The 12,236-nt window shown below is 42.7% G+C and overlaps 1 protein-coding gene and 1 pseudogene across 1 annotated transcript in view; both read left to right on the forward strand.

Moving 5' to 3' along the window:
• Nucleotides 1–542: 542 nt before the first annotated feature.
• On the forward strand, nucleotides 543–3,251 carry LOC121845979 (annotated as a pseudogene).
• A 2,195-nt stretch (nucleotides 3,252–5,446) lies between these two features.
• The window catches only part of LOC112242484 (NUAK family SNF1-like kinase 1), a 21,631-nt gene continuing 14,841 nt past the window's right edge, over nucleotides 5,447–12,236 (forward strand). The window contains exon 1 of the mRNA XM_042318596.1: nucleotides 5,447–6,258. Coding sequence (XP_042174530.1) covers nucleotides 5,950–6,258 — 309 coding nt within the window. The 5' untranslated portion in view covers nucleotides 5,447–5,949. The remainder of the gene's footprint in view (nucleotides 6,259–12,236) is intronic.

Below are 12,236 nucleotides of genomic sequence, written 5' to 3' on the forward strand. Positions count from 1 at the left end.
GAGGAACTCAGGACCAGTCAGGAGGAAGAGCAGCTTCAAGGGCTGGAGGCTGATATCATAGAGTTCAAATTCACTCCTTCCTGTGTGAAAAGTGAATGTGACCAGGAGGACCCACTTCAGTCCTTGACTCTTCACCAAACCCAGACTGTGGAGAACAGAGAGAGTGACCCTAAACAAGTGGATCTCACACCTTTTGTTACTGTGACCCACCTTAAGGGTCTCTACATTCCCTGTGACCCACCTTAAGGGTCTCTACATTCCCTGTGACCCACCATAAGGGCCTCTACATTCCCTGTGACCCACCATAAGGGTCTCTACATTCCCTGTGACCCACCATAAGGGTCTCTACATTCCCTGTGACCCACCATAAGGGTCTCTACATTCCCTGTGACCCACCATAAGGGTCTCTACATTCCCTGTGACCCACCATAAGGGTCTCTACATTCCCTGTGACCCACCTTAAGGGTCTCTACATTCCCTGTGACCCACCATAAGGGCCTCTACATTCCCTGACCCACCTTAAGGGCCTCTGTGACATTCCCTGTGACCCACCATAAGGGTCTCTACATTCCCTGTGACCCACCATAAGGGTCTCTACATTCCCTGTGACCCACCATAAGGGTCTCTACATTCCCTGTGACCCACCATAAGGGCCTCTACATTCCCTGTGACCCACCATAAGGGCCTCTACATTCCCTGTGACCCACCTTAAGGGTCTCTACATTCCCTGTGACCCACCTTAAGGGCCTCTACATTCCCTGTGACCCACCTTAAGGGCCTCTACATTCCCTGTGACCCACCTTAAGGGCCTCTACATTCCCTGTGACCCACCTTAAGGGTCTCTACATTCCCTGTGACCCACCTTAAGGGTCTCTACATTCCCTGTGACCCACCTTAAAGGCCTCTACATTCCCTGTGACCCACCTTAAAGGCCTCTACATTCCCTGTGACCCACCTTAAAGGCCTCTACATTCCCTGTGACCCACCTTAAAGGCCTCTACATTCCCTGTGACCCACCTTAAAGGCCTCTACATTCCCTGTGACCCACCTTAAGGGTCTCTACATTCCCTGTGACCCTCCAGATAATCAGAACAATCCCTCCAGACAAATCTCAGCCGTAAGTAGCGACCCAGCAGCACTTGACTGCAGCCCGCCATTGGATCCAAATCCATCAGTGGTGGAACACTGTTTCAAACCCAGCACCAGGTCTGGAAAAACGTTTGCAGAGAGAACTGACCTGCAGAGGCATGTGACTCTCATCAAGAAGAGACTCAGTGAATGTCGCTTCTGCAGAAAACACTACAACTCCACCTGTAAACTGAAGGCCCATGTCTGCCTCTGTCACAGTGGGAAACCCTACACCTGCCCTGTTTGTGGCAAGACCTTCAAACTCAAAGTAGATCCAAGCACATGAGGATTCACACAGGGGAGAAACGTTATTGTTGTGGCGACTGTGGGAAGAGCTTTAATCGCAAGTGGGCCCTAGCCGCACATATACAGATTCACACAGGAGAAAAACCATTTAACTGGGCCGACTGCGGGAAAAGCTTCAATTTGAAGGGGAAACTTAGGAAACATAAACATACTCACACAGGAGAGAAATCATTTAGCTGTGGAGACTGTGGGAAAAGCTTCAATCAGAAGGGGGCCCTAATTAAGAATATACGAATTCACACAGGAGAGAAATTATTTAGCTGTGATGAATGTGGGAAAAGCTTCCATTTAAAGGGGAACCTAAAGAAGCATAAACTGACTCACACAGGAGAGAAATCATTTAGCTGTGGTGACTGTGGGAAAAGATTCAAACGCAGGGAAAACTTAACCACGCACATACTGACTCACACAGGAGAGAAACCATTTAGCTGTGGAGAAAAGCTTCAGCCAGAAGGGGACCCTAACGGTGCATATACGGACTCACACAGGAGAGAAATAAATAAGCTGTGATGTGTGCAGAGAAAGCGTCACTCGGAAGTCTAACTTACTGATCCATGTGGAAAACAGGATGAAAACTGAAAGAAAACAGAAAATTAGTGCAAAGATCTGTTTGGTCACAAGATGAGAATAAATAGGCAGGATGTGGACAATACTCTGAGTACACGCTCATAGACTCACATCTATTGGTTGGTGGAGGACAATACGATGATACCTCTCCTAGGGACCTGCTCTCCATGCTTCAGGATTAAAGTTCCTCTGGTCTCTGATCTATTCTATTGGTAACCTGCTGTTTCTCTCCACAGTGCTCTGCTACTCTCTGGTCTACATGGAGGGCCTAGCTTCTTTACATCTGTCTGGAGGGAGAGATAGAGGTCACAGAATGAGGTTTCTAGTCTCAACACTCTCCAAGGCTTTTTAGAGGAAAATATTAACTTTTCAGGTCATGTCACAAGTGCCTTCTCCTCTGACATTGGCACTGCTAATTAACTCAGTGATGACACTTCTCCTTTCTCCCCACTAGATGGCACTGTTTGAGATATGATCCCATCACACCATCTCTGATGTATGTAAAAACGTGTTAGTCATTTGAACTCATTCTTCACAGACCTATGAGGGTATAATGTTAAATGAATCAACACTGTTACCCATTACCAAACACATTGAAACAGACACACACTGTATTACAGCTAAACAGGACCATGCTAAACTGAACCAGACATGAATGACCATAAGGGGATGTCATAGAATAGATGGTGAGTACTGTGGGGCCAAAGGTGACTGTAAATCAGGATTAGGTTAACATCTGAGTGGTATACTACGAAGTAAGCTAAATCAACTCAGGGTTTTCTAAAGCTAACCTGCTTCACATTCCAGCTCAGGCTTCATCCGTACTATGACAGTGGATATTGCTTGTCCGCCTGCCGCTAACTCTAGCAGGCTTGTAGCTGCGCTTCCACGTCACACATGGTTTGTTGTGGCCATAGACATAATCCATAGAAGGGTTTTGTGACCTCTGACCCTGTCAATTTGACTGTTAAACTCATGGGTACACGAGCAATGGCTGGCAGTTTGCCTTGAATAGGAACTACCATCTATGGATTCTATGTCTATGGTTGGTTGTGGCTGTCAGTTTGACTTGAATAGGAACTACCATCTATGGATTCTATGTCTATGGTTGGTTGTGGCTGTCAGTTTGACTTGAATAGGAACTACCATCTATGGATTCTATGTCTATGGTTGGTTGTGGCTGTCGGTTTGACTTGAATAGGAACTACCATCTATGGATTCTATGTCTATGGTTGGTTGTGGCTGTCAGTTTGACTTAATAGGAACTACCATCTATGGATTCTATGTCTATGGTTGGTTGTGGCTGTCAGTTTGACTTGAATAGGAACTACCATCTATGGATTCTATGTCTATGGTTGGTTGTGGCTGTCAGTTTGACTTGAATAGGAACTACCATCTATGGATTCTATGTCTATGGTTGGTTGTGGCTGTCAGTTTGACTTGAATAGGAACTACCATCTAACTACCAGTTTCTATGGAATTCTATGATTCTATGGTTGGTTGTGGCTGTCAGTTTGACTTGAATAGGAACTACCATCTATGGATTCTATGTCTATGGTTGGTTGTGGCTGTCAGTTTGACTTGAATAGGAACTACCATCTATGGATTCTATGTCTATGGTTGGTTGTGGCTGTCAGTTTGACTTGAATAGGAACTACCATCTATGGATTCTATGTCTATGGTTGGTTGTGGCTGTCAGTTTGACTTGAATAGGAACTACCATCTATGGATTCTATGTCTATGGTTGGTTGTGGCTGTCAGTTTGACTTGAATAGGAACTACCATCTATGGATTCTATGTCTATGGTTGGTTGTGGCTGTCAGTTTGACTTGAATAGGAACTACCATCTATGGATTCTATGTCTATGGTTGGTTGTGGCTGTCAGTTTGACTTGAATAGGAACTACCATCTATGGATTCTATGTCTATGGTTGGTTGTGGCTGTCAGTTTGACTTGAATAGGAACTACCATCTATGGATTCTATGTCTATGGTTGGTTGTGGCTGTCAGTTTGACTTGAATAGAACTACCATCTATGGATTCTATGTCTATGGTTGGTTGTGGCTGTCAGTTTGACTTGAATAGGAACTACCATCTATGGATTCTATGTCTATGGTTGGTTGTGGCTGTCAGTTTGACTTGAATAGGAACTACCATCTATGGATTCTATGTCTATGGTTGGTTGTGGCTGTCAGTTTGACTTGAATAGGAACTACCATCTATGGATTCTATGTCTATGGTTGGTTGTGGCTGTCAGTTTGACTTGAATAGGAACTACCATCTATGGATTCTATGTCTATGGTTGGTTGTGGCTGGCAGTTTGACTTGAATAGGAACTACCATCTATGGATTCTATGTCTATGGTTGGTTGTGGCTGGCAGTTTGACTTGCAAATTTCTAAATACAACAGTGTGAAAACATACTGTTTGGTAAGCAAATGCTGTTTTCATTTAAAATGGTCAAAATCACAGTAAGGTACTGAATTGTAACCCAGAAATGATTTGATATGAAGATAAAAACGGCTGCATTAGTCCTTTAAATGCTCTCCGAAGGAGGACATATCATTCTATACATACAGGCTACTATACTAATGAATAAATAAAGCTGAACCCATTTTTGTGCATCAGTGTCCCTCTGCCGAAGAGATGTCTGTATGACACCTTACTATAACAACATTACATTGGCTAAGGCTAGCAGGCCAGTCAAGTGGATCTAACACACTAACATGGATCCTATCAGTGTCCTTCTGCCGAAGAGATGTCTGTATGACACCTTACTATAACAACATTACATTGGCTAAGGCTAGCAGGCCAGTCAAGTGGATCTAACACACTAACATGGATCCTATCAGTGTCCCTCTGCCGAAGAGATGTCTGTATGACACCTTACTATAACAACATTACATTGGCTAAGGCTCGCAGGCCAGTCAAGTGGATCTCACACACTAACATGGATCCTATCAGTGGGCTACAACAACATGAGAAGTGAGAATGTAAATTGTATTTCTAATCTCTCTCTCTCTCATTCCCTTCCTGTGTGGGTGGGTGTAAATAATTTCCCTAGGGACTACAGGAGGTCCTGGTTTACCATTAGGTAGTCTGAGCATTCATAGGCACACCATGTTCAAGAGGAGTGTCACAAAGTTAAGTAATTACACACATCACCTGCTACAGAGCTATAGAACAAACCAAGGTCGCAATATATTTACTCGAGAAATCTACAGAGAATTGACTAATATACCCCTTTATCAAAGCAAGAGCATGTCTAGTAAAACATTCATACTTTTCTAAAATTGTCTTTTGCTCCAAGTTTGCTTGTTCTTTCAACAGGCAAAGCCAGCGCAGTGAACAATGCTTGCTTTTAGCCCATGTCTTCTCTCTCTAATAACACACACACACACACACACACACACACACACCCCCGCCTGCCGCTACTGGCTCCAGCTCCTTACACCTCTCTCTGACAAAAAGAAACAGCGAAAGGGAAAGAGGGCGTATGAAAGAGAGCCGATGAGAATTGTACAAACCCGAACAGCTTTGTGTGTCACTCGAATACATCGCATCCACAGCTATGACCTAGGCGCGGATCGTCGCTCTCAAGACAAGCGCAACATCGGAGAGAGCAATTCCGCATGGTTCTGATAGAGAATGAATGAGAAGCTGTATTCAACAATTCCAAAACGCCCGGTTGGTCTCATTTTTCTACCATTTAGAGCATCAACTGGATTACCATAAGGGAGCGACGAGAACGGAGCACAGTAGCAACAACATCTTTACAATTGAGGAATAAAAGATTTTGCTCCAATAATTGAATAATTTACTTTTCATCAAAACACAAATATTTGTATGTATTTGTAGGTGTATTTCCAAGGACACATACATTAAAGCACGGATAGCCGTCATTTGGTCCACTCGGATTTGATCATATTGACACTTTATTAGTTATCCTGATGGAAACTGCTTCAAAAGCTCGTCGGCTTTCCAATGTGTCCACGGCATCTAACGTGTCCAATGTGTCCACGTCCAGCGCTGGCACTGAGGTAGGACAGAGCGATGTGCAGATTTGGGGGGACAGACCTTTACCTGTCGACTACCTTGGTGACATCTCGATCCTGGATGACGGGAGATGGTCTAACTCTAGCGTGAAGAAACATCACCACAAGCACAACCTGAAGCACCGCTACGAACTGCTGGAGACACTGGGGAAAGGGACATACGGCAAAGTGAAGAAAGCCATCGAGAGACAATCCGGCAAAGTGGTAAGTTTTAGACAACGACTAACCGCCAATGAAACGTGTGTGACAGTTGGAACTTGGTGGGTTACAACAAGTGAATAACACGATTATAATGAAGGTCGATGTAAGAACATCAAAAAGCAGCGTCTGGCAACTAAATATAGTGTTGGTGTTTCTTTGATAAATATTCATAGACACTCCTATGTTCATGGCGTGTCAATCAGAAATCCCCTGAATTCCCTGATGAGGCCACGTGGGATTTCAGCTTTCCAATTTAAATTAAGCAATGAGCCCATTTAATGTTGTTTTATGGCCATAATTACACACGTGGCTTCAGGAGACAAAATCAGTTGTATTGTCTCAGAGGTCACACTGCTTATACAAGATGAGCCAAAGGTCAGTTTAAAAGTACATTTTAGTCCGTTTTAAAGGCCCATGTAGCTACATTTAGTTTCCATCTATAACATGTGTTTTCAGTGTTTACCAGACCTCAGAAGAATGAGTCTCTTGTCTAATTCTGTTGTCTTTAACTTGTGATTTTTGATGAGCTGAGATGCAGGAGTAAAAATTAAAGTTTTGTCCCACTGAATGTGAACTGACAAATCCATTTAATAATGCACCTTGAACCACCTTCCCTGTAGCCATGACATGTGAATTATAGAGATATTTCAGGTATTTTGTTGACTAGTACTAAAATAGGTCTAGTGGGTTACTCAACCTTTGTACTGTGTGAAGAGACAGTGGGAGGGGGAGGGAGATACTGAGGGTATTATTTGACCTCTGGTCACCCCCTGGCTGGGCAACTAGAACTTTCCAAGTGTGAGGTATGCAGGAGGAAAGTAGACAGTCTGCTGTGTGTGTCTCCTCGTTCTGACTAACACCTAGGTGTGAAGGAAGCAGAGGCTCTTGGAGGGGTTACGTGTGGGGTGCACACACACACAAAACACAAGCCCACATATATATACATACATACACACATACACGACAAGAGCTTCTCACTTGGTCGCTGTATTGATGAGGTACCTATTGACTTTAAACTGTATGAACAGTGGAGAGCGAGAGGGATGGGGGGGGGCTACATTCTCACTGGTTATCCTGTATAGCCAGGAAGAGAAGACACCACAGAGCCTCCTAAACATTACCCGTCTGTGTGGGGGCTCTGTCAGGCATAGAAATTCCTCCCTGTCCATGTCTCAGAGGTCTGGAGACATGCCTGCTTCAGGACACCCTGCTTACTAGACAGGGAGAGCAAGGATGAGCCAGTGACTGAACACACACTCACACAGACAATACAAACAGAAGTCTGGATGGGATTTTTAGGCCGGGGTGACTCATTGAGATTAGCTGCTATAAAACCACCAGCCTAGAGTACAGTCTCCTGGCTGCTACCGTACAAGAATATTCAGTCTCCTGGCTGCTACCGTACAAGAACATTCAGTCTCCTGGCTGCTACCGTACAAGAGCATTCAGTCTCCTGGCTGCTACCGTAAAAGAGCATTCAGTCTCCTGGCTGCTACCGTAAAAGAGCATTCAGTCTCCTGGCTGCTACCATACAAGAACATTCAGTCTCCTGGCTGCTACCGTAAAATAACATTCAGTGGGACTTTGAGTCAGTCAATTATGATACACACGGTTGAGTCGCCGTGTGTCTAATCTGTTGTGTCTATCTGACTGAACATTTGTGTACCCACCCTGAACCTTTTTCCCCACTAGAGACATAAGACACAGTCATATGGTGGAGGCTTGAGAGCCTTTAGATTGAATGTTGTGTAATTATGCAGCTTTCCCTGGTCGGGTCTAGTCTGGTAATGTTATGAAAGCAGTGAGAGGAGCAAGTTGATAGGGTCAGCCAAGCAGCAGGAAGGGAACACTTCTATGTTGACCTGTCAGGGGACTCTGTGTGAGTGTGTGAGTGAGTGAGTGAGTGTGTGTGTGTGTGTGTGAGAGTGTGTGTGAGTGTGTGTGTGTGAGTAAGTGCCTGTGTTCTGCGCCAGCTTCTCTGGATAGATAGGTATTTCAGAGACAGGTCTAAGGAGAGAGAGACAGAGATAAGGGGGGTTGTACCAGCTGGGCTAGTCTGGTGTGTACTTCACAATAAAACCACCAGTAGCATGTCTCCTCTCCAAGCTGGGCTAGTCTGGTGTATACATCACAATAAACCCACCAGTAGCATCTCTCCCGCTGGGTTAGTCTGGTGTGTACATCACAATAAACCCACCAGTAGCATCTCTCCAGCTGGGTTAGTCTGGTGTATACATCACAATAAACCACCAGTAGCATCTCTCCTCTCCAGAAGGGTTAGTCTGGTGTATACATCACAATAAACCACCAGTAGCATCTCTCCCGCTGGGTTAGTCTGGTGTGTACATCACAATAAACCCCCCCAGTAGCATCTCTCCTCTCCAGAAGGGTTAGTCTGGTGTGTACATCACAATAAAACCACCAGTAGCATCTCTCCCGCTGGGTTAGTCTGGTGTATACATCACAATAAACCACCAGTAGCATCTCTCCTCTCCAGAAGGGTTAGTCTGGTGTGTACATCACAATAAAACCACCAGTAGCATCTCTCCTCTCCCGCTGGGTTAGTCTGGTGTGTACATCACAATAAACCCACCAGTAGCATCTCTCCTCTCCAGAAGGGTTAGTCTGGTGTGTACATCACAATAAACCCCCCAGTAGCATCTATCCTCTCCAGAAGGGTTAGTCTGGTGTGTACATCACAATAAACCCACCAGTAGCATCTCTCCTCTCCAGAAGGGTTAGTCTGGTGTGTACATCACAATAAACCCCCCAGTAGCATCTCTCCTCTCCAGAAGGGTTAGTATGGTGTGTACATCACAATAAAACCACCAGTAGCATCTCTCCCGCTGGGTTAGTCTGGTGTATACATCACAATAAACCACCAGTAGCATCTCTCCTCTCCAGAAGGGTTAGTCTGGTGTGTACATCACAATAAAACCACCAGTAGCATCTCTCCCGCTGGGTTAGTCTGGTGTGTACATCACAATAAACCCCCCAGTAGCATCTCTCCTCTCCAGAAGGGCTAGTCTGGTGTGTACATCACAATAAACCACCAGTAGCATCTCTCCCACTGGGTTAGTCTGGTGTGTACATCACAATAAACCCCCCAGTAGCATCTCTCCCACTGGGTTAGTCTGGTGTATACATCACAGTAAAACCACCAGTAGCATCTCTCCCACTGGGTTAGTCTGGTGTGTACATCACAATAAACCCCCCAGTAGCATCTCTCCTCTCATCAACCCTGTGTTTACCATTATCTCTAATGACCATGCTGTGAATAGCAGCACCTGCTATGGTGAGCCTCCTTTCCACTCCACTGCACTGATGCAGGGCATAGCCTTTCCCTAATTTCTTCATCAAACAGCCTGCTTGTAAACCAACACACCTGGTTCCTACCACAGACAAAGCCCTGGTCTGTATCTGTGACAGCTCTTCTTCTTCTCTTATAGCCCGAGGCTAAAGAGCACACATGAAGAAACGAGCACGCACACACGCAAGAACACGCACACCCCCTCACATACGCACGTATGCACGCAAGAACACGCACACCCCCTCACATACGCACGTATGCACGCAAGAACACGCACACCCCCCCACACACACACACACGCAGACACACACACACCCCCGCCCCGCCCCCCCACTTAGCCCAGTCAGCCAGCTGTTGTATGGCCCAAATGGTGGTTGTGACTAACGATCCATAACCCTGGGCTGGAGGGGTAAGGGTGTGTCAGTCCTGTCTACCCAGCTGTACAGTAGGCAGGGATCACCATTCACTATCACCACAATAGACTATTCATGAGTTCAGGCCTGCGTCCCAAATGGCACCCTTCGGTCCAAAGTAGTGCACTATGTAGGGAATAGGGTGCCATTCGGGACGGAAACTAGATTTGGACTGTAATTAAGGAAGGACTTAGAACCTATTCAATGTAGTTCTGTTCTCTGTATTGCCTTTATTAACTTATAATACGCAACTGTACCCACATTCTACCCATTTAATAAACACTAATAATATTCAACTGTACCCACATTCTACCCATTTAATAAACACTAATAATATTCAACTGTACCCACATTCTACCCATTTAATAAACACTAATAATATTCAACTGTACCCACATTCTACCCATTTAATAAACACTAATAATATTCAACTGTACCCACATTCTACCCATTTAATAAACACTAATAATATTCAACTGTACCCACATTCTACCCATTTAATAAACACTAATAATATTCAACTGTACCCACATTCTACCCATTTAATAAACACTAATAATATTCAACTGTACCCACATTCTACCCATTTAATAAACACTAATAATATTCAACTGTACCCACATTCTACCCATTTAATAAACACTAATAATATTCAACTGTACCCACATTCTACCCATTTAATAAACACTAATAATATTCAACTGTACCCACATTCTACCCATTTAATAAACACTAATAATATTCAACTGTACCCACATTCTACCCATTTAATAAACACTAATAATATTCAACTGTACCCACATTCTACCCATTTAATAAACACTAATAATATTCAACTGTACCCACATTCTACCCATTTAATAAACACTAATAATATTCAACTGTACCCACATTCTACCCATTTAATAAACACTAATAATATTCAACTGTACCCACATTCTACCCATTTAATAAACACTAATAATATTCAACTGTACCCACATTCTACCCATTTAATAAAACTAATAATATTCAACTGTACCCACATTCTACCCATTTAATAAACACTAATAATATTCAACTGTACCCACATTCTACCCATTTAATAAACACTAATAATATTCAACTGTACCCACATTCTACCCATTTAATAAACACTAATAATATTCAACTGTACCCACATTCTACCCATTTAATAAACACTAATAATATTCAACTGTACCCACATTCTACCCATTTAATAAACACTAATAATATTCAACTGTACCCACATTCTACCCATTTAATAAACACTAATAATATTCAACTGTACCCACATTCTACCCATTTAATAAACACTAATAATATTCAACTGTACCCACATTCTACCCATTTAATAAACACTAATAATATTCAACTGTACCCACATTCTACCCATTTAATAAACACTAATAATATTCAACTGTACCCACATTCTACGCTCCGTTCATAACCCATTAAAAACACTAATAATATTCAACTGTACCCACATTCTACACTCTGTTCATAACCCATTAAAAACACTAATAATATTCAACTGTACCCACATTCTACACTCTGTTCATAACCCATTAAAAACACTAATAATATTCAACTGTACCCACATTCTACACTCTGTTCATAACCCATTAAAAACACTAATAATATTCAACTGTACCCACATTCTACACTCTGTTCATAACCCATTAAAAACACTAATAATATTCAACTGTACCCACATTCTACACTCTGTTCATAACCCATTAAAAACACTAATAATATTCAACTGTACCCACATTCTACACTCCGTTCATAACCCATTAAAAACACTAATAATATTCAACTGTACCCACATTCTACACTCCGTTCATAACCCATTAAAAACACTAATAATATTTAAGTTGGACACTTAACTATAACATATGGTTTGTAGACATAACACATGATTTGTAGACATAACACATGATTTGTAACTATAACACATGATTTGTAGACATAACACATGATTTGTAGACATAACACATGATTTGTAACTATAACACATGATTTGTAACTATAACACATGATTTGTAGACATAACACATGATTTGTAGACATAACACATGATTTGTAACTATAACACATGATTTGTAACTATAACACATGATTTGTAGACATAACACATGATTTTGACATAAACATAACACATGATTTGTAACTATAACACATGATTTGTAGACACATGATTAACACATGATTTGTAGACATAACACATGATTTGTAACTATAACACATGATTTGTA

Source organism: Oncorhynchus tshawytscha, unplaced genomic scaffold (assembly GCF_018296145.1).
Source record: "Oncorhynchus tshawytscha isolate Ot180627B unplaced genomic scaffold, Otsh_v2.0 Un_contig_588_pilon_pilon, whole genome shotgun sequence".
Taxonomy (NCBI): Eukaryota; Metazoa; Chordata; class Actinopteri; order Salmoniformes; family Salmonidae; genus Oncorhynchus; species Oncorhynchus tshawytscha.